The following is a 23,741-nucleotide window of genomic DNA, read 5'->3' as shown; positions in this document are numbered from 1 at the left end:
GCCTAGCTGGGTGGTCAGAGTCATGCCACAGTCATCCCTGCTGTGTGACCTTGCTGGGAGGACTTACCTCATGCACTGAAAACTAGACAGCACCAGACCTGATCTGTGAGGGCACTGCTAGATATTCTTGAACAAACTAGGTTTGCTATAATGTGATACTTCAGCAGTGCTCCAAGTCTTTTATTAAGAGTTTTGAGATTACTGTTTTTGATTTCCCTAATCCCCAGCTCCTGAAACAGGTGATTACATAAGACTTCAGTGAGAAGAAATGAGTGCCTGTCAACTTAACAGAAACTGTTTATAGTACCCTGAGTTGGGGAGCAGCATCTCAAAGTGACCCCTGAGGTCAGAAAACAGAAAGCAAAGAGGAAGATTTCAAATACATATATGTATTTTAACCCTCTTGTTTCTCAGTCAGTGTTATGGTTTGGGGGGCCTGAATAGTGATTTCACACACTTGTCACTGGCAGTGCTGCCACTGACCGATTTGCTCTCCTTATATTGCTGATCTCCTATATATAGCTCCTATATACAGCTGAACTGAGTGAAAACCAGCAAATTTTAAAGCTCTTTCAAGTTCTTCCCGAGTCTGTAAAGGCAACTAGGAAGGGGATTAATGCTAGAGCTGAAATATTTCAGCCAGGGCAGCTCCCCTTCCATCCTGCTTGAAGAGACCAGAAGATTAATCCCCTTCCTTTCTTCCTCTTTTCTATGTAAACTACCTTAGGGGCATTTTAGAGCGCCTGGTCACTTATCACCTTGGCAGGAGAGGCTGTGAGAACAGCTGTGGTTCCAGGTCCCAGCATCGTGGCTCTGCAGTATTTCAGCATGTGAAGTGGTTGTTTTCAATGGCAGGCTTCCTGGGCTGGTGGCCTTTGTTAAAACAGGCATTTATTGGGAGATAACAGTAGGGACTGGCAGCCTATTTAAATCACAGCTGAGTTTTGTATTATAAATTACATCAACTTCTGGAGTGCCAGACTTCCCAGAGACAGTTAATTCCTGCCTGACTAGGACCTTGTCCCTGTTCCAGAGACTGCAGTGTTGGCTGATTTATTTTACTGGGGGATTTCATCAAAACCTCTGGCTTTAACCTGTATAGCCCTACGTGAGTTGGGGTCTCCTTTTCCTTGAGATCTCCCTCTCTTCCTGAATGTTAACATGGTAATAAATGTCACATGAAGCATTCCAGTGAGCATATCCCTGATCTAGTTAGGAAAAGCTGATGGCAGGCTAGTTTTGGGATGAGGGAAGGGTTGTGGGGGCTATACTGCTGTGAAAGGAATTCAAGTGTCTGCATAAGGACTTCTCTCACTTGATGACAGCAGGATGATGTGTGGATGGCACACAAGGAAGGAGCTGTCTGTGTGTTTGTTGTCCAGAAGCAGTGTTTCTCCCAGGCGTGCTTGTATCTCACAGGAGTGGAGAGCACAGCCGGAAAGGGAGGGACATGTTCATAAAAGCCCAGTAGCTGTGTGTGAAGGTGGTGGGATGCCCCTGCAGCCTCCCTGGGACAGTCCTGGGAGAGCAGAAGCAGTGGCTTCATGGACTGAAACCCATTCACAGGGTTTCCATGTGGCTGGAAGTCCACCTTGTGTTGCCCAACAAGGTTTCATTGCCCTTTGACCAGCTGGCACCTTCTTTCTTTGAAGGACAACACTGTTTTCCAGTGCCTTTTCAATTACCCTTGCTCAGTACAACAAGCCCGGTCCTACTGAAGCAATCTGTGGATTCCTGGCTGCTGCTGTCTGGGTTATAAACCCAATTTGGCATCTGTTGACTTGGGAAGTGTTAGGGTCCTGTGTATAATTAATAGCACTTTTCTCCCAGGGCGCAAACTGAAGCTGATGTGCTGTAATTAGGAACACACACAGGCTCAGAGGGTGATTGAGGCATAAGGTTAATGAACTGGAAGTCCCCATAGCAGTGGAGGAATTTGAGCACAGTGACTCCAAAATCAGCTGCGGAAGGAAAGCTGAAAAGCACTGGAGGGGACAGGCCAGGGGCACTGTGCAAATCAGACCCCAAAATGGACTAAAGGTAACATGCAATCCCTTGCTTTGGGAATTAGGACCTATTCCTGTCCAGAGCACTCTGGGCAATGCTGGAGGCCATGTGTTATCTGCAGGCCATGCTGCTCATTTCTGAACTTTCTGAAATGAGTATGGTTGGAGAAGGGCTCTGCAGACAACCGTGTGGAGAATGGAGGTGACCTTGTGTTAGGGGCCCACAGCAGTTGTAACACCAAGACTGTGAAGGTCACCTGCCTGCAGAGATGAGATGGGACTGTCCCAGTTGTGCTGCCCCAGCTGGGTGTCACCACCATGGGGCTAAAGTCCCATGTCCACTAACTGCCTTTCTGTGTCTCCTCAGCTGTCTGCGACCCGCCATGCCAGAACAAGGGCTCCTGCAGCCGCCCCCAGGTCTGTACCTGTCGCTCAGGCTTCCAGGGCTTCCGGTGTGAAGAAGTTGTTCCTGAGCAGGAGTACCACCCGCCTGGTGCCGTTGCTGCCTTCCAGCCCCCCACAAGCTCCCTCCGGAGGAGGACCAGCACAATAGGGCGGGATGCCTCCCCGCAAGGGGCTCAGGCGCCCATCCCACGGCATGTCCCAGCTGTGTAAGTCAAACCTGGTTCCTGGCAGGATGCTCTGCCAATCTCTGAGGCAACTTAACACCTTGATCAGTTGGGCCACAGTCTCTGCTTCATGAGACCAGGCAACTTGGCTCTTGACGAAAACTGCAGGGGCTGTGGGAGCTGACGTAAGGGGGTCAGGTCCTACTGTCCCTCCAAGGGATTCAGTTTGTATCCAGCACTTTGTCACAGTTCCCTGGCACACACAGGAATGGGACCGGCTAATTATGATCCCATGAGGAAGTAGAGCTGTGAAGGTCATCAGTTTGCCCTTGTCCTGTTGGGGAATAGCCTTCATGGTAGCAGCAGGGTGGACAGAAGACTGGTGGGTAGATCTTTTTCCCAAGAGGATATGTTTAGAGCAGTATATCCAGGTAGTACCCACAGAAGAGTACATAAATCTGAGGTGTGCTTGTCAGTGTTGGTATTAGCAAAGCAGTGACACTCAGAGATGTCTCCTGGCAGACTCCAGCAATTATTGAGCCATTTGTTCTATATTTCTGAGTCATTGTGCTGTGGTTTTGGTCATTTTGGTACTCAGGTGGATGCCAGCATATTGGGTACAGAAGCAACGGTGGAGCTGTTGGAGCTCAGAGGTCCATGCAGGAGGGACTCTGAGGAGTGTGTTAAGCTCAGGATGACAACTGTGGCATCATCTGGTCTTTTGGGTGAGAAATTACTTAGCGCTTCAGCACACCTGCCTCAGATGCTCCTGTACCTAAGCTACAACCCCTTCACAAAACATTGTGTTTTGTGATGTCCTGCTGGAGCTGGAGCTGTTTTTGCTGAATGAGGCAGTAAAGATGGGAGAGATGTCTTTCCCTGATAAGCACGCTACTGTGCTAGCAGCTTGCTGGGGATGAAGAGTTCAGAGTAGTGCCTGCTGCTGTACAACAACCCACACATATTGTTTGTTTGGTTTTTTTTTAGACCACCTCCACTTTTCTGTAAGAATCTGTGAACATGGGAGCAAAGTGTTAGGCTGCATCACTCCTAAAAGCTCTTGTCTTTCTTGGAGCTGTTCACTCAGCCGCTGGGCCAGAAAGACTAGTGCCTGCTGCTGTACAACAACCAACACATATTGTTTGTTTGGTTTTTTTTAGACCACCTCCACTTTTCTGTAAGAATCTGTGAACATGGGAGCAAAGTGTTAGGCTGCATCACTCCTAAAAGCTCTTGTCTTTCTTGGAGCTGTTCACTCAGCCGCTGGGCCAGAAAGACTGGTTTTGTTGGTAGCCACCAAAGCAGAGAATTTTCTCATGTCTTCCAGCAGGAGCCCCTCAGTTATAGTCAGGAAGACATTACAGCAAATTACAGGTGCTTAACCAGGAGGTAATTTCAGTTTTTCCTTCTCTGAACTTTTGTCTTTCTCTGTCAACATCACTTGGAGCTGCCCGAGGAGAGGGCAATTTGGCCTTTGTTTTTCTCTTTTCCTGCAGGTTGTTTTCAATGTGCCTATTGCTTCTACAGTAGCTATTGTCTCTCTGTCTCTTTTGAAGCAGAGACAATGCATGGGCTGGAAACATTTCTAGACCCTTGGTTGTCAACAATTTTGGAGAGGCTCAAACGACTGGCAGAGATTTTACTAGCACCAAGTAGTTCACTGAAGCTGACGTATCTTGGTGCCCAAATGGAAGACTAAATGATAGAAATCAAATTCAGGAAAGGCAGAGGTGATGCTGGCAGGGAGAGGTGGCCAAGCCCCTGTGATTGCTGCTCTAAGAGGGGCTTGCTGCCCAAGTGAGCATGCAGCCCTCTCACGTGCCTGCAATCCTGGGCATAGCTGACGAGTTTCCCTGCAGTGATGACCTCCTCCTACCCCTCTGTGCTGCCACCCTGTGTGGAGGGACTGGAGGGGAGGGAGAGCAGTGTCCTTGGAGATACGGCACCTGTTGAAGGCTTTCCCAGTAAGGAAGATGACCTCAGGCTCTGCACAGAGGACGGAGGGATGTGCAGGCACTGGCAGAGCATTCTTGTCCAGTCAGTCAGACACAGCGTCTAGTGATGGCTGAACTGGGACTGCTGAATGCCCAGCTGCCCAACGTACCTTAAATCCTCTGGCACTGTCCCAAGGAAATAGGACTCCATTAAGGACCATGCTGTGCTGTTCCTCCTTCCCTCCCTATGGAGGCCATAGGACATCACTTTATCCCATGCTTCAGCAACAGAATTTGACTATCGTCCTTTGCAATGGCCACAGATAGGACACCGGGACAAGTCCCTTCAGCAGTCTGTCACTCAGTGGAGATTTGGAGGCAGGTGTCTGAGGGAGCCTGTGGGGACTTCTTAGCTGCTGCAGAAGCTGAGAGGCCCCCATTCTGTGCTGGTTGGAACAGCGAGTGCTCTGGAGAGCAAAATCCTGGGGGTGTTAGAGGCCCTCCCGGCATGGACTGGCTGCAAATCCTCCCTCTTCTTGATCTCAGCCTGAATCTCTGCCTGGAGGAGTAAAGCCCTGATGGATGATTGTGCGGGTGGAGTTGCACCTCAGCCCAGGAGCCAAGCTAAATGGAAACAGCTTCATTTTCCTAAGGCTGGAGTATCAGCAGAATTCATATTTATTTAGCAGGGAGTGTTCCCTTGCCCCTTACCCTCAGGATGGATGACCAGATGCCTTTGACTCTGGGCAGTGTGTGTGCAGGGTCCTGTTGCTGCCGCCTGAGAAGGTCCCTTCTTCAGGAGTGTTGTGCATAGATCTGTGACAGCATCTGTGCAAGGGAGCTGTGGATGGGATGTATGTGCAGGATGATGGCTGCCTGCAAAGCAAGGCATCCTCCCTCTTCACAGACAAGATGTCCGGGACCTGCAAAGCATTTTCCCAGTAATGCAGGCAAGGGAAAAGGACATAGCTGTGGTGTAAGGTGCTGAGACAGTTTAATGCAGCTAAGCTCTTGAGGGTAGGGAACATCCTCTGAGAGGGTTCTGTTTAGGCAAGGCAGTTGCTGGGAGTTGCCTGGTGTTTTCAGGATGGAAAAGGAAGAAGGCTGAGTTGCAACATGCCTGGCCTGCTGATTTCTGATCTCAGACTCTCCTCTGCAGCACCCTGGAGGAGACATCTCCTCCCTTCCTGACGAGAGGAAGGGCTGTATGCAGCCGTTGAGGATCTGTGGCAAGCGCTCCTGGCTTGGGAACACTGGGAACCTCATGCCAGCAGGAAGGTTCTGCCAAAATCTCTGTTCTCTCTCCTGGAAGCGAAGGATTAGAACAGCAGGGAGCAAGCAGACGGGAGGATCTTGGGTGTGTGGCAGAGGTTGCTGGATGAGAAAGTGTATTTCCCCCCATTTGAAAATTGTTCTTTCATTTGAAAATCCTGTTCTGGTGGTAGTCAAATGTCAAGCATGGTCCTTTGCAAAGGGAAGTGGAGCCCATGGGTGGATGCAAAGCTGTCTGCCCTGGGTTGGCCACTTAAAACACGACATTGAGAACTGTGGCTTGGCAAAATCAGCTTGATGAGCTTGTTGTCATTGAGGACTAGCAGATAGAACAAAAAGTTCACTGCAAGGTCACTTGCTTTTTAAAGATGCTGCTCCAAACAGAGGCAGATTTGTCTTAATTGTTAAAGCAGGATCTGGAGCCTCCTCTCTTGCCAGCTTTGAACTTTCCACATTTATGAGAAAATGGGGAGCTTGCTTACTGCCTTACTTGGGTTGCTGACGAGTGTTTCAGACTGTTTGTCCACCATATGTGTAGCACTAGGAGGAGGTCTATATTAGCTACATACCTACTGAATGCATCTTCTGCTCACTTGTGACTGTCACTCAATTCACATTTAGGAGTGTTACAATTTATTAATATCCAAATATCAGAGAAAATAAAAGCCAGCCCTGGATGAGAAGCATCTCCCTCTTTAAGTGCATTCCTGTGGCGTGGGCTGTGGCAGCTTTCCCACTTCATTTGGTATGGGACCAGCCCAGGAGATCCATAGTGCATGACGTTGAATTCCCAGGGTAAAACACAATTTGCCGGCCTTGTGCCACTACTGTGTCTTTATACTTGTTACTTGAATGGCATATTTTGTCAGTGCAGATAAGCCCTAATTGCAGCTTTCTAAGGTGCTTCCCTTTGGCATGTGGTTTTCACAAGGTGGCCAAACATTTACGTTCCTTGATCCAAAGCCAACTTTGAGCAGATATCTGAGACATTGTTAAAAAATTGAAACTAAAAAGCCAGTGCCAGTCTGGGTGAGAACATGTGAAAAGAAAAATATGTCACTCAGAACAATGAGATCTCCATAAGCTCCAGATCTCAGCCCCTTTCCTGCTTTGACATAGTCAAAAGTCCATGGCAAACTGGATGAGAAGCCTAAAGGAAAAACTCAAGCTACTCAAGAAGAGTGTAAGTGCCATTTTTCTTATATAAAAATACTCCTATTTTTAAATTACATGATATACCTTCTGTAGTCTGGCACCAGATACAGTTGCTTTACTTTCTAGTGTTTTAAAGCTGTCAGCACCATTCTGGTTTATATGTTTTATGTATTTACTTTCTAGGGGGTTGCATACCCTTCAGAGCAGCAGGAGAATAGCTGGCTTTCAGACCCCTTTTTTAAACTCCAAATATGGTCTTTACATTAGACCTGGTTCTTCTGCACCTCCTTGGGAGCCATTCCTGTAGCTTAATGCAGCCTTTAGGCAGTTCAAATGCACTTTTCCTTCTAACTGAAAGAAGTGTGCTGCTACTGTCAGCTTAATCTGACACTCCATTCAAGCAGGGTGCAGGGCAAATACATTGTACATGTGGTAGGTAAGGTAGTACAGAAAATCCAGTTTATAGCCTATTTTATATACTATATATAGATCATTTGGGACATTTATGACAATACAATTGATATAGCAGTTCTATAAAAAAGAAAGTTGTTAGAAGAGCACTAAGGTCACATGATCAAATGCTGGGGAGAGTTTTCCTAATGCCTGAATTAGGATTGTCATCTATCTTGCTTTCAGCTCCCTTGTGCATGTGGATTACTGCAGTTTCTCATACCTGACTGTGTGTTGCCTTTTTTGGTTTAAACTGGTACTTCAGTAAAATCAAAGCTGTTCTCTTTACTTATGAGTGTTCCCCATAAATCACCAGTGGTAGCAGGAAACAAGGGATTAATTGAAGCTGATTTGATACAAGAAGTGGTTGAAATGAAGATCTAGAAGTCTCTCTATAAAATCTACTTGTTCTCTTTTCCGTTCTTCAGAAGCATCCTGAGAAATGCTGCCCTGAGTGCTTGGTGCTCGGTGGGATTGGTACCCTGCTCTCCACACCACCTCATTTTTTCTCGCTTGCGTGAAGGCTCTCATTTAGGCAGAAACTAAACATCTAGGCAGGAATTAAGAGGACATTCAGGCTGGAAAAATATTATCTGTTACAGCTGAAGGAAAAATATCCTCCATGGAGGAAGAAATCTGGAAGGAGAGGCTGAGATTTTTCAGCATAGAAGTGAACAGCAAATTAAGCAGTGGGGGGTTATGCGTGTGGTTGCATATGGGGGACTGAGAGTGCTTAGGACTTTGGAGGCAAAAGACCCAAGTCAGATGAGTTTTTTCCTGTGCACCCTGGGATCCTGCTCTTAGTCAAGGTATTCTTTATTGACAGAAAAGATCTTGACAAATTGGAAAGAATTCGGAGGGAGGGAGGGAGGGAGGCAGGGAGCTGAGGGGAATGGTTAACAGACCCACATCTGCAAAACTGAGCCAAATGTTGGCCTTGGAGGATGAGTAACATACTTGGAGGCTGAGGCTATCAGGACAGGGCATGTAATACAGCTGAAGGAAAAATATCCTCCATGGAGGAAGAAATCTGGAAGGAGAGGCTGAGATTTTTCAGCATAGAAGTGAACAGCAAATTAAGCAGTGGGGGGTTATGCGTGTGGTTGCATATGGGGGACTGAGAGTGCTTAGGACTTTGGAGGCAAAAGACCCAAGTCAGATGAGTTTTTTCCTGTGCACCCTGGGATCCTGCTCTTAGTCAAGGTATTCTTTATTGACAGAAAAGATCTTGACAAATTGGAAAGAATTCGGAGGGAGGGAGGGAGGGAGGGAGGGAGGCAGGGAGCTGAGGGGAATGGTTAACAGACCCACATCTGCAAAACTGAGCCAAATGTTGGCCTTGGAGGATGAGTAACATACTTGGAGGCTGAGGCTATCAGGACAGGGCATGTAATAGGTTGCCTGTAGCCTTGGCAGGGTGGCCATGGTAATTTTTCAATGGTATGGCTTTCTAAAAAGCACTGTGCCAAACTATTCCAGGGATATAATGACAGGTTGATAATGACACTGGAGCTTTGCCTTCTCCATGACTTTGGAGCTGTGCTGTTTCAGAGCTGGAATTCAGGTGCTGCCAAAGCAGGCCCAGCACTCCACATGCCTTCTCAATGAGGAGTCTGTGAAACCTGCTCCTCCCTGGTGTGGGTATTGAAAGCCACATGAGAGAGGTGTAGAGCAGATTTGTGGTCATGGTACTCCTGAAGGCACTGGCTTTGCCATCAGGCATCATGCTTACATGGCCAAGAGTGCTCCTGGTTCCCAGACTGCCACTAGTCTTCTGGCTAGTGAGCAAGTGGAGGGATGGAGCCAGTGCAGAACAGTACAGACTAAAAATCACCAGGATGCTTATTCTCTGGTCCTTGGCAGGGATGAGACTTCAAGAGTGGATAGCAAAGGTTACATCCCAACTCAGCTCTCATGGATTGAGTGCTGCAGGTGCAGGAATCCTGTGTGTGGCTGGGGATGGAGCGATGTGAGAAGACCTAACCACAATGAGGTAATAGATCCAAAGGCCAGGGCATCCTGTTGGGTGTTTAACCATTATTTTAGCTTAAAATATGTCTTAGATCTCCAGTGTTCCCAGGATGAGTGGGAGACCACCTGCTGTAGATGAAAAGCCTTTACTTCTTCAGATGAGAGCCCTACACACATCTCTTCACCCTGTTCCTCTCATGTGAAGAGCCACAAACTCTTCACCCCACTCACATGCCTGGGATGAGAGAGGCTTTGCCAGCCCTCTCCATGTCCTGTGTAGAGCAGTGGGCAGGCAGCTGGCTCCCCCCACTCCCAGGGGTGCATGTGGGTGTGAGGATGAATAGGCTAAAGTGTTTTTTCAGGGCTTTGAAGCTGGCAGTCTGGTGAAGGGGGTGGGTGTTGCTAGTCAACAAAATGGAAATGAAACATCAAATATGCTTGTTTTCTCACTGTGTTATGGGGGAGATGAGTTACCTCCCTGCGGCCAGTGTTGAGGTTTCCTCTGCTTAATGCCTCTGCAGCAGGTTTCGTTAGATGGCAGCCAGCCCCTCACCTTGCAGTTGTTGTGTCTTGGGAAACAGAGGGCCCTTTGAGATGGAGATGTTAGTGTGCTTGTGTGTACAAACACAGGTTGATATGTTGTCCTCTCCTCTTGCATGCCACTGCCCTAAACACAGATCCTTCCCTGCCAGGTAGGACCCTGTACTGGGGAGCAGAGGAGGCATTGCTGTGGTTGGTGGGGGTTTGAAACCTCAGTTGGGGTGGTCACATTGCATGACTGACAACCCAGCTCTCAAAATATGCCAGCAGCTTATGCCTGGGTTTGTGATGTTGCAAAGGCTGCGGCCATGAGGTGATGTCTGCAGTGAGATGGTGGCATTGATGGAGACCTGCATGTGATGGCAGCTGTTAGGATACTTCTGGATGTGTCTCTATTCACTAAGGTGTGAGACTGCCTGTGTGACTGCATTTGGCAGCAGTGCTGTGCCCGTTGGTTGTGCTCCTCAACACCAGCCGCTCCATGCAGCAGGGGAGCCAACTGTGGCAGCTTTCTCATTGTTTCAGCTCAGAGGAGTGTGCAGCTGAGCACCACAGGCCAGCCTGGGCAGTTCTGCCAGAGAGGTGGTAGCTTGCCTGGTCTCCCTCACCATCTAAATCCCTATTTTAGTCTATGGAGTGTTCAAGGTATGGCCCAAATGTGGCATTTGTAATCAGGTAGCCTGGCATGTTCCCTCTGCTGGCTTCACTTGAAGCTCAGAGCAGTTGCAGGCTGCATTTTTATTTTTCTGGAAGACATTGGCCTGCACTTCAGCTCTGGAGACAAGCAGATTGCAGACATCTCTTTATCACATTTGGCATTTGGAAATCATGATTCCGGCCATTTTATGGGTCAGCACTAAGGTCTGATGGATCCAACCGTGAGCACGGTCTGCAGCTCCTGGTGACCACTTGATGCCATGCCTTTGTGCAGGGCATGTTTCTGCAGCCTTGCTGGGCTAGGCAGGTGCTGTTCCCATGCTTGGAGAGCTGGACTGCTTCCAGGGAGTCAGTTGCTCACTGCCTAATACATGAGCGCAAAGAAGAGCACTCAACAGAGTGGCAGGTGGCATGTGTGGCACATGTGGCAAGGGAAAGGCATTTAATGTCAGTAGAGAGCTGTGTGGAGGCATTTGAGCAGCCACTTTGGCTAAGGAGCAAATTGGATACCAAGAGACTGGTTAAAAAGAACTTGTTAGTTGTCTGTGAGCTTAGAGGGGTTCAGTTGCGTATATGGTGTCTGGCAACTCCTGAACAGATAAAATTAGAGTTCACAGCCTCTCCCTCTTTGTTCTCACACAGTACGTGGCAGGCTGGGAGCCAGCTAGGACAGTGCTGCAGCACTGGCACTGCTTTGGGGGCCAGAAGAAGGAAGATGCCAGGGTGGTGGTGGAGGAGTCTGAGCTTGGTGGCATGGGGCAGACAGCTGGTGACTTTGCTGTCCCAAGGACTTGCACATCTGTTGCTACAGTTTGTAGTGAGAGATTCAGAGAAATCTTGGCCAGCCACCAGCTCGTATGTCAAGTGGAGCAGGCAGCTGGAGTTACCACTGAAACATGGCACAGGTGAGAGCCCAAAATAAGAGCCATATGGGCTCCATGACAGTTTCTTAGTAGCTGTGGTAAGGGATAGGGTGGCACCTGGATGCTGGACTGATACGGCTCTTGGCATGTGAAGTGGCACTGAGTATGATGTGGGGCAGGGAACCTGACACATGTTCCTGGCCCTGCAGCCCCACTTTGTGAGTGCTGTTTGTGCCCTCCCACACAAAGGCAAAGGATGTCATCAGTGACACTCTGCCAACAGCAGCTCTAGAGGTCTTGAAGGAGAAGAAAGATTTGGATGACTTGCACCTTGATGTCCCTGTGATGGTCCAGGTGCCTGTGTCTTGTGTCCCATCTCGCATGACATCTGGCTGTAGGTGTCTGTGAATTTGGCACAAAGGCACCGAGTGGTCATTCCTGTGGCCTTCATGGTACACAGATTCTGCTTCACTCTCCCAAGAAGGTCTTATGCCTGTGAGATGCTGGTAGCTGCTTCTCCTGTGCAGAAGAACTTCCCTTGCCTTCCATCAAATGCTGGGGAGTACAGGCTGCAGACTTCAGGGTCTCTCTCATTTGAATGGGAGGTACCAGGGCTGAAGACAGCAGCAGGAGGGCTAGCAGGCAGGTTTCAGTGGTATTTCTGCTGCTCCTGGAGATAATAAACTGAGCCAGGATTTATGGACGTAATGTGGGTGGGCTTGAAGTCAGGTGCCTTGTATGGTGTGGTTTTCCCTCTCCTCCCAGAGTCTTAACAGAGCTGTCTTCCTTGTCAGCATGTTTGTGAGCTAATTGATAATAAACTTGAGTGCTCTCTCAGCAATGCCTCTCCTGTGCTCCAGGGCCTGCGGACTGAGCCATGAATCCTGTCTGCCTGCTGAGGAACCTGTTTGGAGTCCAAGAAAGGGGAAGTTTCTGGTTTGTGGTCAATTTACTGCTTTCCAAGGCTGGCTGCTTCTCTCTCCCCCTGTAGACACACATGGTGTTAAGGCTGCCCATTCTTCTGCGATGCTTTAGTGGAAAATCAGCAACTGCTGAGCATTACAAAGGGGGAAGTGAATCACTGATTTTGGTCCCTGTGGCCCCAAGCAGGGAGGGCATCTTGCCAGGGACAGGCAGATGGACAAGACAGACACCAAATATATTGTTCAGCATTTAAAATCCAGGGGACAACCTGCCTGTTGTCCTGGCAGGTTATCAGGGGCTGAGCATGACTCAGTCCCTGCCCTGGCTGAGCCCTCTCATCTTGGAGATGCACATGCAGGCTGCGGTCTGGAGGAGCTGGGATGGACTTACCAGTGCTGCAGTGGCTCCTCTGCATGGGACTCTGCTCCCAGCCCTGTGGGCAGCACATGTCCTTTCTGGGTACCTGGAGGCAGGAGCTGCATCCCAAGCAGCAGGCTCGTTATATTTGGAGAGATGGAGCTTGTTGGGCCCTGGGATGGGAGTTTCTGGACCCTGGGAAGATGGTTTCTTCTCTGAGAGCTGCTTATCTTCAGATTTGTTTTGGCCAGTGTTATTGTTGGCCTTCTGAGAATTGCTCCTTAGGTCTCAATAGTCTCTGTCATCTCTTCCTGATGTTCAGCATGGCGAAGATTTGTTTCCAGCTGGAAGAGTGAATTTCAATCCTCATCTCTCCAGCCCTTGCCTTGTCTGGGGTTAGTGCCCCTCCCTGCTGACTGCACTGCCCAGGACTCACTCTCTCCACAGTGCCTCAAGCCATCCACCCTGCTGTGGTCTGTCAGGCTTTGGCTGGGGAGAGGGCGAGGCAGGCTGGATGAAAAACCAGTAATACTCTTGTGGTACTTGGCTCTGCATTTCCTTTACACAAATAGAAAAAAACTACCATTTCCCAGCTCACTAGCAATCTGGCCAAAGTCAACAGTTGGATGAAGAGTGGCCGATAGAAGCTAAATCCAGGAAAGACTGAGGTGTTGCTGCTGGGGAGAGGGAAGTGCTTTGAAGAGTTTGCCACCTTTGCCTCCAGCTCCAAGGAGGCTGCCTGGTGTTAAGTCACTAAGAGAACAGTTTGCCCACCTGTATTCCCTCTGGCTTTTGCTTACCCAGAGAACTGTGATCATCAGAAGTGATCAGAGATTTGAAAAGGCTTTCTATATACAGTGGGTTAGGAAAACTTTATAGTTTTCTGGATGCCTCAGTCTCAGTGATTTAGACTTGGTTATTGTGATTCTGCATATCTAATCTTGAAATTTCAGGCTTAAAAAAAAAATCTTGCAGTTGATTCAGAAAACAGAGATCCTTCTATCCATCTGTGCAGTTGCTGGGATTCTGCCAGCTCAGTCCTCAGTGGAGTGACAGGAAATCACTCACCTGTTCTGTTCAGAGAACAGGCACCTTGTAGGTTCATCTGGGACTCGCAGGACAGCCATGATATACAGGGCATACAATATTTTTGTACCTTCTCTACCCTGCTATGACTAAAGTAAATATAGAGCAGAGTTCAGGTGGTACCAAAATTCATTGAAAATGAAACGTTTACACACAAAAGTGCTATGGCGATGTGTGGATCCCTTGCTGAATGAAATACAGGTGTTATTTGGGTCCTGCAGGGATACGTAGCACTAGAATGTAGGGGACCAGACCTCCCTTAGTTCTCTTGACTTCTAGCATACGTCCTCGGGTTTATAGGGAGTCTAGGTCCTTGACCTGCACCTCAGAATATGGCAGCTAAAAGTGCTTGTTGGATAGTTTTGAACTGTTGCAGATGTGGGTCAGTCTGTCTGCACAGTTCCCTCCCATCCCAAATCTCTTAATTTTGATAAGCGCCTAATACCTATAGGTATTTCCATGTGAGGGTGACCGAGGCCTCTCAGCCAGTGACTTTTCAGCTGGCTGGTAGAAATCAGCAGGAGCACACACATCCATGCTTCTGGAAGGAGAATGCTGCTCCTTCTGCCTTCCCTCCTTGCCCCATGTTTTCTCCTGGACCACTGCTGCTGTGAGCAGGTGGGTACTACAGGACAGCCCAGAAGGAGAGGTGTCCTAGGAGTCTGCATGCCGGTTTTGCCCCACGGGCTGTGCCTGACACAGAGAAAGTTGGCAGGAGCTCTGATGGATGAAGAGCAGAGAAACCAGCTGCTTGGCAGGCAGTTGTCTGTACAGGAAGAGACCACTGCCTCTTTGCAGAGATCTGTGCTGGCCATGTGCCTGGCTGAAGGAGTGGAAGTGAGTAATACCATGTTGAGGGAGGCTGTAAGACTGAATGAATATGAGGCCCTGGGGCTTTAAGTGCCTGGAACATAGTGCTTGAAGAGTCAACTGCCTCTTCTCAAGCAGGTAGAGGCATGGAGAGTGATAACACAAGCTCCACACTCTGCTGATTTGGAGCCACCCCATCTGTTTCCCATCCTCACTTTTACTCCTAGGACAGCCACACCAATGAGAAAACCTGTGGCAATGCAGATCCCTGGTAACTGGCCAGGCTCTGGCCCTATGTTTATTAAGATCCATCAAATGGATAGGGATTGCTAATGGCTTCTGACTGGATCTGTACTGCTGTGGTGAGCTCAGGTTTATTTCCTGAGACACTTCAAGCAAGCCAGTCCCTGTCTGCCCAGCATGGACTGACTCTGAAGGTTTGGAGGGAAAAAACTCTGTTTTGTATTCCCTGACCATGAGTCAGCTGCTTGGCATGACAAATAGAGATGGAAAGATGCCTTTTGCCATTGATTTCTGTAGCCCAGGCTAGAATGGTATTACTTAACTCAGTCCACAAATCCCAGTGCTCATCCGCCTAGAATAGAACCAAATAAACAACCTAATTCAAAGCAAATCTGACCCCCCCCCACCCCCACCCCCTTTTTTTTTGTGACACTGGAATGCTTTGCCAATGGGACCTCAGTAGGATGACTTTTCCTCAAGTATTTCAAACCATGGAGTAATGTTCCTACTCTGTTCTTCCTTTGTGAAGTTGGGACTGCCCCTTGTAGTAAGGTCATGTAATCCCTTTTTCTTTGGAACTGAAATGCTAATGATTATTTTTTTTAAAGCCCTTCACATGTTGTTGTTTTCGGGTTTTGTGGGTTTTGTTACAAAATTTGGTAATCCTGGGAATGACAACAGATGTTCCTAAAGCCAAAGGGTGAAATTCCTTCCGGCAGGCAATGGGTAGAGCCCAGCCAAGCTCTGCTACTTGCACATAGCATGCTCCCTTTCTCCAGGGTAGACATGATGTGAGGATTTGCAAGCAGAAGAGCTTATATTTCCCTGTGTTATGCTAGCAGTCACCTTCACCCAGTGACTCTTCAGAACTCGGGGCCAGCACTAAGACAGTCACTGTTGTCTGGGGGGATGCACTTCTTTTCCTCGGCGTGCTTCCATCTCTGCAGTAAAAGACCTTGGACACCCAGCCATGTTCACCCATAGGACTATGCTTGGGACCTCTTACTGAGATCAGAGAACAAATGTGCCTGAGCTTCCAAGGCTTGGTAGCTCTCCCCTAGCCTCCCTAGAGTTTCATATGGCTTGTCCTTTGTCACTAACAAAACTAACAGTAGCACAGCAGGTGACAAAGCAGTACATAACAGGCAACCAGAAGTTCCTTTTCTGGCTGCAGGGCTAAATTAGTAGCTCAGAAATGTGTGGGTAGGTCATGCCTGGCCGCCCTGGCCTTCTGGGGTAGGTGGTACTCTGCAGAATCTCAGGGGAGCTTCTGAAAGGGACTGAGGTAGAACTGAAGTAAGGTTCACTTCTCTTCAGTTATTCTGGCTAACCTTGCTGATGATTAAAAAACAAGCATTATTTGCTGTCCTCATTAGATCTTGATTTTAACAAGACAACAAATATTTTTGTCACCACACTCTCCTCTCCTGAAGAGATGGTATCAGGAGTTTGGGAATGCACCACTGAGGTTTTTGCAGAAGGAAGACAGCTATACTGCTGCATGTAGGCGTGCTTTCTAGCAAGGAATCATTTGACTTCAGTTTACTGATGTTGTTGGCTCTTTACACCTGGCGTTTTGTTCCTGTGGAGAAACCTGTGCCCTGTAATCAGAGCACCTCTTCATCTTCTTTATCCTAAATTGAAGAGATGGAATACTTCAGGTCTCTTACAGAAAGGCATTTTCACCAGCCCTCCAATTATTTTTGTCATGTCTTTTCCTGTATTGTCTCCATTTTTTTGACATCCCTTAGAAGATGTGACCTCAGAGCTAGGATCATATTATAGCATGTCCTCCCTGTTCCTGCAGTGTTTCAGTGTCCTAATGTCAGGACATTGAACTGACAGTTCATATTTAATTGCTTGTCATTAGCCCCAAAATCTTTTCAGAATTGCTGTTTTCCAGGATTGTCTCCGATTATCTGCAGCTGCTGCCTGCATTCCTTCTTCCTAGAAGTGTAATCCTGCATTTGGCTCTATTAAAACCCCATGTTGCTTGGATGCATTTACCCTCCGCAGAGCTCCAAACTGCTCTGTGTGATTGCTCTGTTCTCATCACGATACACCACATTGCAAATTTTTGTGTCAGCAGCATACATTATCATTGTCGATTATATGTTTATTTCGAAATAAAAATATTTATTTCCAGATGAAATTCTTGACTCATGCCAGGCCTCATACTGATCACCCTGGAACCCATCTAATACCCTCCCCAGGGACAACTACTTCTTGTGTTCTGTTACACAGCCAGTTTGTTATTAATTTTGCATGTGCCTGATTGACATCGTACTGCCCTGTTTATTTTTTTATTGAAATAGCATAGGCTCTCAGCTTGTCAGTGTGCATGTGTCTAATTGTCTCAAATTACGAAAATGGACTCCTTTGACAAGAGTGGTTCTTCACAGACCTCCTTGACTTGACCTCACTTTGTATTCCTTTTGTTTGGTTCCCAGTTAATTGACCTGTGCGTCATCTTTTCCATTGTTCAAGGCTGATTTTGGGCTCGCTGGCTGACAGTTACCTTGTATGTTGTTCTTGACCTGCCTGAATACCAGCACAGCATGAGCTCCCTTTCCGTCTCCCCAGATCTTATTGTTATTCCAAGCTATCCAAGGAATGTCTGCAAGGCAGAGCTGCTGTCAGCCAACTCTCATTGAATCATCCAGTCCTGTTTGGTTTAGAAATTTGTGTTCCCTGTAGACAGTGTAACACGTCTCCTGTGCTGACTGTGACAGGGAAGATGGTAAAAACCACAGAACGGGATAGGCCTCTCTGGACACTTCAGTGGGAAGTGCCACTCTTTGCCTCAGCCATGTAGTCAGAGATGGAGGTGTTGGACAGGGAATGCAGAGGAGTTGTCGGTACTGAAGTTCAGTTACAGAGGCATCCAAGGCTGGCACTTTCAAAGAAACCCAAGGAGCATGTGGGCAGCCAACCTGTTGTGGCCCTTGGCTGTACTAAGCCTTTTTCCTTGCAGCTGGTGCAGGTGAGAGTGAGATACATTTGTTGGAAAGCAGAGTGCCCTCTTGGAGGCTTAGTGCTGCAATCAGTAAAAGGAAATGGGAGCAAGTGCAGTAGATCAAGATCTTTAACACAAAGAGCTCTGCCTTGTGGTTTACATGGCTTTATAATGGAGTGTGTATGAAGTGTGACCTTGAGAGCTGGATGCCTTCTCCATGCTTAGTCCTCAGAGAGCACCAAAAGTCATAAATGTAGTTAGTGCAGAAAGTCGTAACTGCACCTACAGACTTGAGTTCTTGGTCATTCTCTCTTGTTTGTGACTCTCATGGGTGGAGTTTTGTGTATTTGCTTGGTCTGGCCTCTTCTGTGACTGTCTTACTGTGCTTTTAGTGCTCATTTGGGGCTGGGAAGGCAGGTCCTGAGAAAACTTCCACCATAAGAACAAGTGTATTGGGAGCTGCTTATGTTTGCTATGGTCAAGGAACAGACCTTGAGTGTGATGGGCAGGCAGAGGTTCTTCAAGGCAGCTGAAGCAGCCCTGTGGAAGGACAGCTTGATGTGATGGTACAGAGAGGGTGTCTTGGTGAATAGTGTGTCCTGCCAGGCTCAGGACATGGGACATGGTTCCTAGAGGGAAACAGTGCCATGGGAATGACTGAAAGCAGGGGAGGAGTGGGATCCTGCTCAGGTAGACAAAGCTCTGTGTCCAGGTGGCATCTTGGGCAGCACAGCAGTGAAAGTTGCTGCAAGATACTTTGGTGGACAGGCACTGTGGGTCAGTGCAGGCACTCGTGAAGAATATTGGTTCACTTTTTCTCTTCCGCAGGATTCAGAGCAGAATTGGCTCTCCTGTCTCCCCTCAGCACACAGGGTCATCAAGGACTGTCCGGCGCTACCCAGCCAGCAATGGCCAGCTCACCTCTAATGCACTCCCCAATGGGAATGGATATGAGCAGAGCAGCTCTGGCCCACATGCTGTTTCCCAGGAGCACACCTTGTCTGCAAAGGGTAAGGCTTCCAGGGCTGCCACTCTTTTGGAGCTTCTTGTTGGGGTGTCATGGGAAAGGGCAACACTTTCACTGGGGATCCCCAAGAAACCATGGACTCCCAGGACTGTGCTGCTCAGTGGGATGAAAAGGAAAGGCCAGCATGGGCATTGCTGGGCTTGGCAAAGAAAAGAGCCCTACTGAAGGAGGACATATCAGGGGAGCAAAACGCGGATGGCTTGAGACAGGAGCCAGGGGATATGACAACTGCATCTCAGGAGATGTTGAACATCACTCTGGCACAATGCCCTGAAGGGGAGTTGCTTCAGTCTGTAGGAATGGTGTCTCCCAGCTTACTCCTCAGTCTGAGCAGCCCTCGAGGTCAGATTGTGCAACCAGTGTCTATTTCGTCCCTTTGGCTGCTGCCTTGATGCCTTCTGACATGAGCAGGGATTAGGCCAGACTGCTGGGACGCGCAGATGCAGAGCCTCAATGCTTTCCCAACTAGGACAGGTGCAAGTTGTCTTCTGCAGCTTGGCTTCCTCCTGAAGCTGTGATTCCCCAAAGAGGCACCATGTGGCATCTCAGCCTCTATGAGTAGGGCCATGAACCTACATCGTGGCTGAAGCTGTAATCTGAAATTGGTGATTGAAACAGGGAGCGGGGTGAGCACAGCAAGGGCAGCACATGACTGTCTCATTGGGGTGGGATGGAAGGCCCTGGTGTCAGGCCAGCTGGTTACGCAATAGTTCTGTCTGTTGACCATTTTCCACAAGACCGCAAGAGCTCTGAGTGTGATTTCCCATTGTATCTAGTGTGAGGATGGTGAGGGACCAGAAGAGGACCACAGATAACTCAGGAGGTCAGGGGACACTTGTAGGGAGGCAATGGTTTCCTTAAGACCTGATGCTCTCTTTTATGGATGCCAATGTGTTCATGTGGGAAGACTTCCAGAGGTTTAAGAGCAGCCAGTCTTCCAACTACTGATGTGGCTGGAGAGGGAATATTGCTTAAAGCAAAAAACTCCCTTTATGATGAAGTTAGTACATGTGTGTCCCTGCACACTGTTATGCCACTCCAACTGGGCAGCCAGAGCATGCTGCTTGCTACTGTTCATGTGTTGACAAACTCTTACAGATGCTAGAGCAGAAAACATGTAGAGTGAGCAAGGGGCGAGGAGAGACAGGATCACAGAATCACAGAATCAGCTAGGTTGGAAAAGACCTTTAAGATCATCGAGTACAGCCTATGACCTAACACCACCTTCTCAATTAGGCCATGGCACTAAGTGCCACATGCAGTCTTTCCTTAAACACCTCCAGGGATGGTGACTCCACCACCTTGGGGAGGGACATAGACCCCTCTTTGCTCTGGGGATGCTTTGGAGCTTGAGCTGAGAATTACAGCTCCCTTGGCCTGGAGATGCTGTTTCCACTTAGCACTCTTTTTCTTTCGTAGGGGCCAACCTGACAGAGAAGATTAGGAAGATAAAAATTGTCTTCACACCCACCATCTGCAAACAGACATGCCAGAGTGGGCGCTGCTACAACAGCTGCGAGAAAGGAGACACCACCACTCTCTATAGCCAAGGGGGACATGACCACGATCCCAAATCTGGCTTCCGCATCTGTGAGCACCCCTATGCCCTCCACCTACTTTCTTGCCTGCTTCCCCTCTCTACTCTTCCTGCTTTTCCCGACTCTACAGACTAAGGGCTTGGGCTGCTATAGGGAGGGGAAGCAATGGCTTCTCTCAGTGTCTTCTGGAAGATGTCTTCTGAGGTCTTTGGGGCTTACTCCCTCTCTAGGGGAGGAAGACAGACTTTGCCTCATTGCTCTCTTTCCTGGGCAAGCAACTCCTGTTTCCATCTCACCCTGGGTAGAGGGGATGTGTGTTTTTGAGTCAGGCCTGCAGCCAAGCCTCACCACCCCCTTCTTCTCAGAGCCAGCTCACTGCTTTAGTTGGCATCCAGTCTTGGGGCTGACTTTCATCACCTAATTTCCTCCTGTTCTCTCCTTTCACTCACATGGCAGCCAGGAGAGCTGGCTGCAGGTTGCAAACTGTTCTTATAAACAGGGCTTGCTGCAACCACCGCTCGCCTTTCAGAGCCACTGGGATTGCTCATCAAGTCACTGGGATGTGGGTTGGTCACATTGTCTTGGAGCCAGCTGGTGGGAGCAACATACTGGACTTGTTGGGACTTGTCCTCTGAGTGCCTCTGTATCACTCAAATTCTCCTAACACTGAGAGAATGAAAAGCCTTGCTCTTGTGGACACTGATGGAAGATGGTGTTCACAGCAATTTCTGCCTAGGTCCCAGTCCAAAAATGTGTCTCCTCCCCCAAAACTGGGTGCTGGGCTTGAGCAGATGAACTTGAAACAGGATGGGTGTTCATCCCCTGGAATGAACCTGACAAGCCATCCAGAAATGTGGAGCAGCAGTGTCTCCTCCCACACTGAAATGAGTCAGGATAATCTGTCAAGAAATCCCATGCATTGCTTGAGTGTAGTTCACACTGAGATGCTCCAAGCATCTGATGAGGTCAGAAAGGACATGACTTTGGTTTCATCTGTGTATGCGTTTTCTGAGCCTTTGCAGATGAATTGCTCCTGATTCTTTTGTCCCACTCCACACTTCTCCCACTTGAACTGCTGGCAGGGCCAGGGCTGGATGTGAGACAGGCTCTGAGGATGTGGCTCTCTGCCTGCTCTCTCCATCTGCCTCTCTCATCCTGCTGAGTTCCCTTCTGGGCTAGGAGTAAAAACCCTGCCAAGTGGGGAGGGGGCGATGCAGAAGTGAAGAAATTGGGCAGACTTGGCTACACATGGCTGCCATAGCTCCTGACCCACTCCAAGAGATCCTGCTGTGTCAGCAACACCACTTTGGCAGCCCCCCAGGACATGGGTGCCCCAGCCTGGCTGTGGCCCCAGAGCCCAAGGGAGAGTTCATCTTCTTCAACCCATGACTCCAGTTGTGAGCAGAGCTTGGAGAAGATGGTGTTGCCCAGCAGGGAGCCGAGCCTGCCTCCAGGCTGCAAGTGCTGACCCCAGCCCAGTGCTGGGCCTGGTCCTTGGGACATCATGGGGTTAGTGCTGTCCTGGTCCAGCTTCCTGGCGTCCCTCAGCTGCCCTTGGCTAGAGCCAGTGTCTCAGTTCCTCCTCTAAGCAGATCTCTCTTTGCCTTGCAGACTTCTGTCAGATTCCCTGCCTGAATGGAGGGCGCTGCGTGGGCCGGGATGAATGCTGGTGCCCCTCCAACTCCACAGGGAAGTTTTGCCACCTGCCAGCTCCCTCTCTGGAAAAGAAGCAAGGAGGGAGAGGCCCAAAGACCCCAGCTGGCAGCTCCATGAAGCACTCCACATATACTCTACCCTTGTCCAACCAGCTGGGTGAGCATGGCCAGTGGCTCCAGACCCCACATTTTACTCCTACTTGTGTGCTCCTCAGATCTTTTTTAACAGGCCTGAGGAGGCCACTACCTCCTTATGCTTGCTGTTTCAGGCCAGGTTGTTAGAAAGGAAGTTTCCCTAGTTTCTTGTGGAGGTTTTGGTCGGTTTGTCCTGTTTTTGGGCCAGACAAATACTTTCTCTTAGATGCAGTCTTCCTCTAGATTTCCTGGTGGGCTCAGTCTGCCTCTCGTCCCTTGTGACTTTGTTCATGATGATACTCTTTGGGTGCCAAATTGTTGCCAGATTGTCATAAATGTGGTGTAAACTCATCTTCCAGCTTCCCTAAACCCTTCTCTGGTGAATGTCCACATCAACCACCCTCCAGAAGCCACCGTGCAAATTCATCAGGTGGCCAGGGTGCGGGGTGATGCTGAGGTGTCGGAGGAAAACAGTGTGGAGGCAGTCCTGGTGCCTCAGCTGGCTGCTGTGCCCTGGTACACCTATGCCCATGGGAATGGCAACAGCATTGCCACTGAGAGCGGACAACAACAGCAGAGAGCCCCGGGACTGCTGGGGAGGTGCTTTCGGGAGGCTCTCCATGGGCAGGTAAGAGGTCATCTATCAAGCGCTGGAGTATTTCTTGTTCTGGGGTAGGGGAGCACTGGCTTTCGGGGGGTGGGGGGTGGCTTTTTTCTGTGAAGCTGTTCAGCGTCAGCATGGGCATCATGCAGATGCCATGGGCACAGGCAGCAATGTGTTACTACTTGGGAAGAAAAAAAATTCCTTGCTTTGATCAAACAGAGACCTCACTGCCTTGCCCTGACCAGGCTGTGCCCTGGGGCAGCACAGCCCAGACTTGATGGCTTTCACACACAGTCTGGTTTTAAAAGGGTGCCCTATTTATAGCAACATTTACAGCCATGCTCCACAATTATTGTAGGAAACGTATAAAACATAGGAAAATTCCTTTCCCTCTCAGACGATAAATGGAAGTCTGATTTCCATGGAACGATGCCTTCCTGGAGAGCTCGACTGGGGCTTGGGAAGCAAATGCACGTGAGGGACTTTCTCACCCCTGTCCCACAGTCATCATAATTTCTTATTTTGTCTTTCCCCACATGTTTCTCTTGCGTCACTGGAAAAGCATTGGAGGTTTTTGGCACCCACAGGAACACCTGTGAGCTCCCCCAGAGCAGTTCGTGCTCAGAGAGACCCCCAGCCTGGCAGTCTGGGACTCAGCCCTGTTACCACTGCTCCCCAGCCTTTTCGGGGGGGCTACTCCCAGTTCCCATCCCATCCTTCAGTCACTCCCATCCAAGTCGTTTCTAGCAGGAAACCATTCTTAGCCATTCTCTAGTGCAAAAATAAATGAAATCAGAACCTGGGGCTGGAAAAGCCCTGCTTCTCTGTGGGGAGATGGCAATGCTGTGACCATAGGAGCAGAGGATGATGATGTATGGAGAGGCTGTAAGAGATGCTCTAGGTGCAGCAGGGGGTACCCTTGCTATGCTCACACCTCACCCAGCTGGGGTGATGCCGTGCCTGGGAGAGGGTGAGGAGTTCGGCAGGGA

The 23,741-nt window shown here is 49.0% G+C and overlaps 1 protein-coding gene across 1 annotated transcript in view; it reads left to right on the top strand.

Moving 5' to 3' along the window:
* LTBP2 (latent transforming growth factor beta binding protein 2) overlaps positions 1-23,741 on the top strand; it is a 65,386-nt gene that overhangs the window by 5,433 nt on the left and 36,212 nt on the right. The window contains exons 3-7 of the mRNA XM_017741650.1: positions 2,374-2,617; positions 18,622-18,803; positions 20,240-20,410; positions 21,970-22,170; positions 22,508-22,776. Coding sequence (XP_017597139.1) covers positions 2,374-2,617; positions 18,622-18,803; positions 20,240-20,410; positions 21,970-22,170; positions 22,508-22,776 — 1,067 coding nt within the window. The remainder of the gene's footprint in view (positions 1-2,373; positions 2,618-18,621; positions 18,804-20,239; positions 20,411-21,969; positions 22,171-22,507; positions 22,777-23,741) is intronic.

This window comes from Corvus brachyrhynchos, unplaced genomic scaffold (assembly GCF_000691975.1).
Source record: "Corvus brachyrhynchos isolate BGI_N302 unplaced genomic scaffold, ASM69197v1 scaffold115, whole genome shotgun sequence".
Taxonomy (NCBI): domain Eukaryota; kingdom Metazoa; phylum Chordata; class Aves; order Passeriformes; family Corvidae; genus Corvus; species Corvus brachyrhynchos.
Note: the sequence above shows the minus strand (reverse complement) of the source record. Positions and strands in the feature narration are given on the sequence as shown.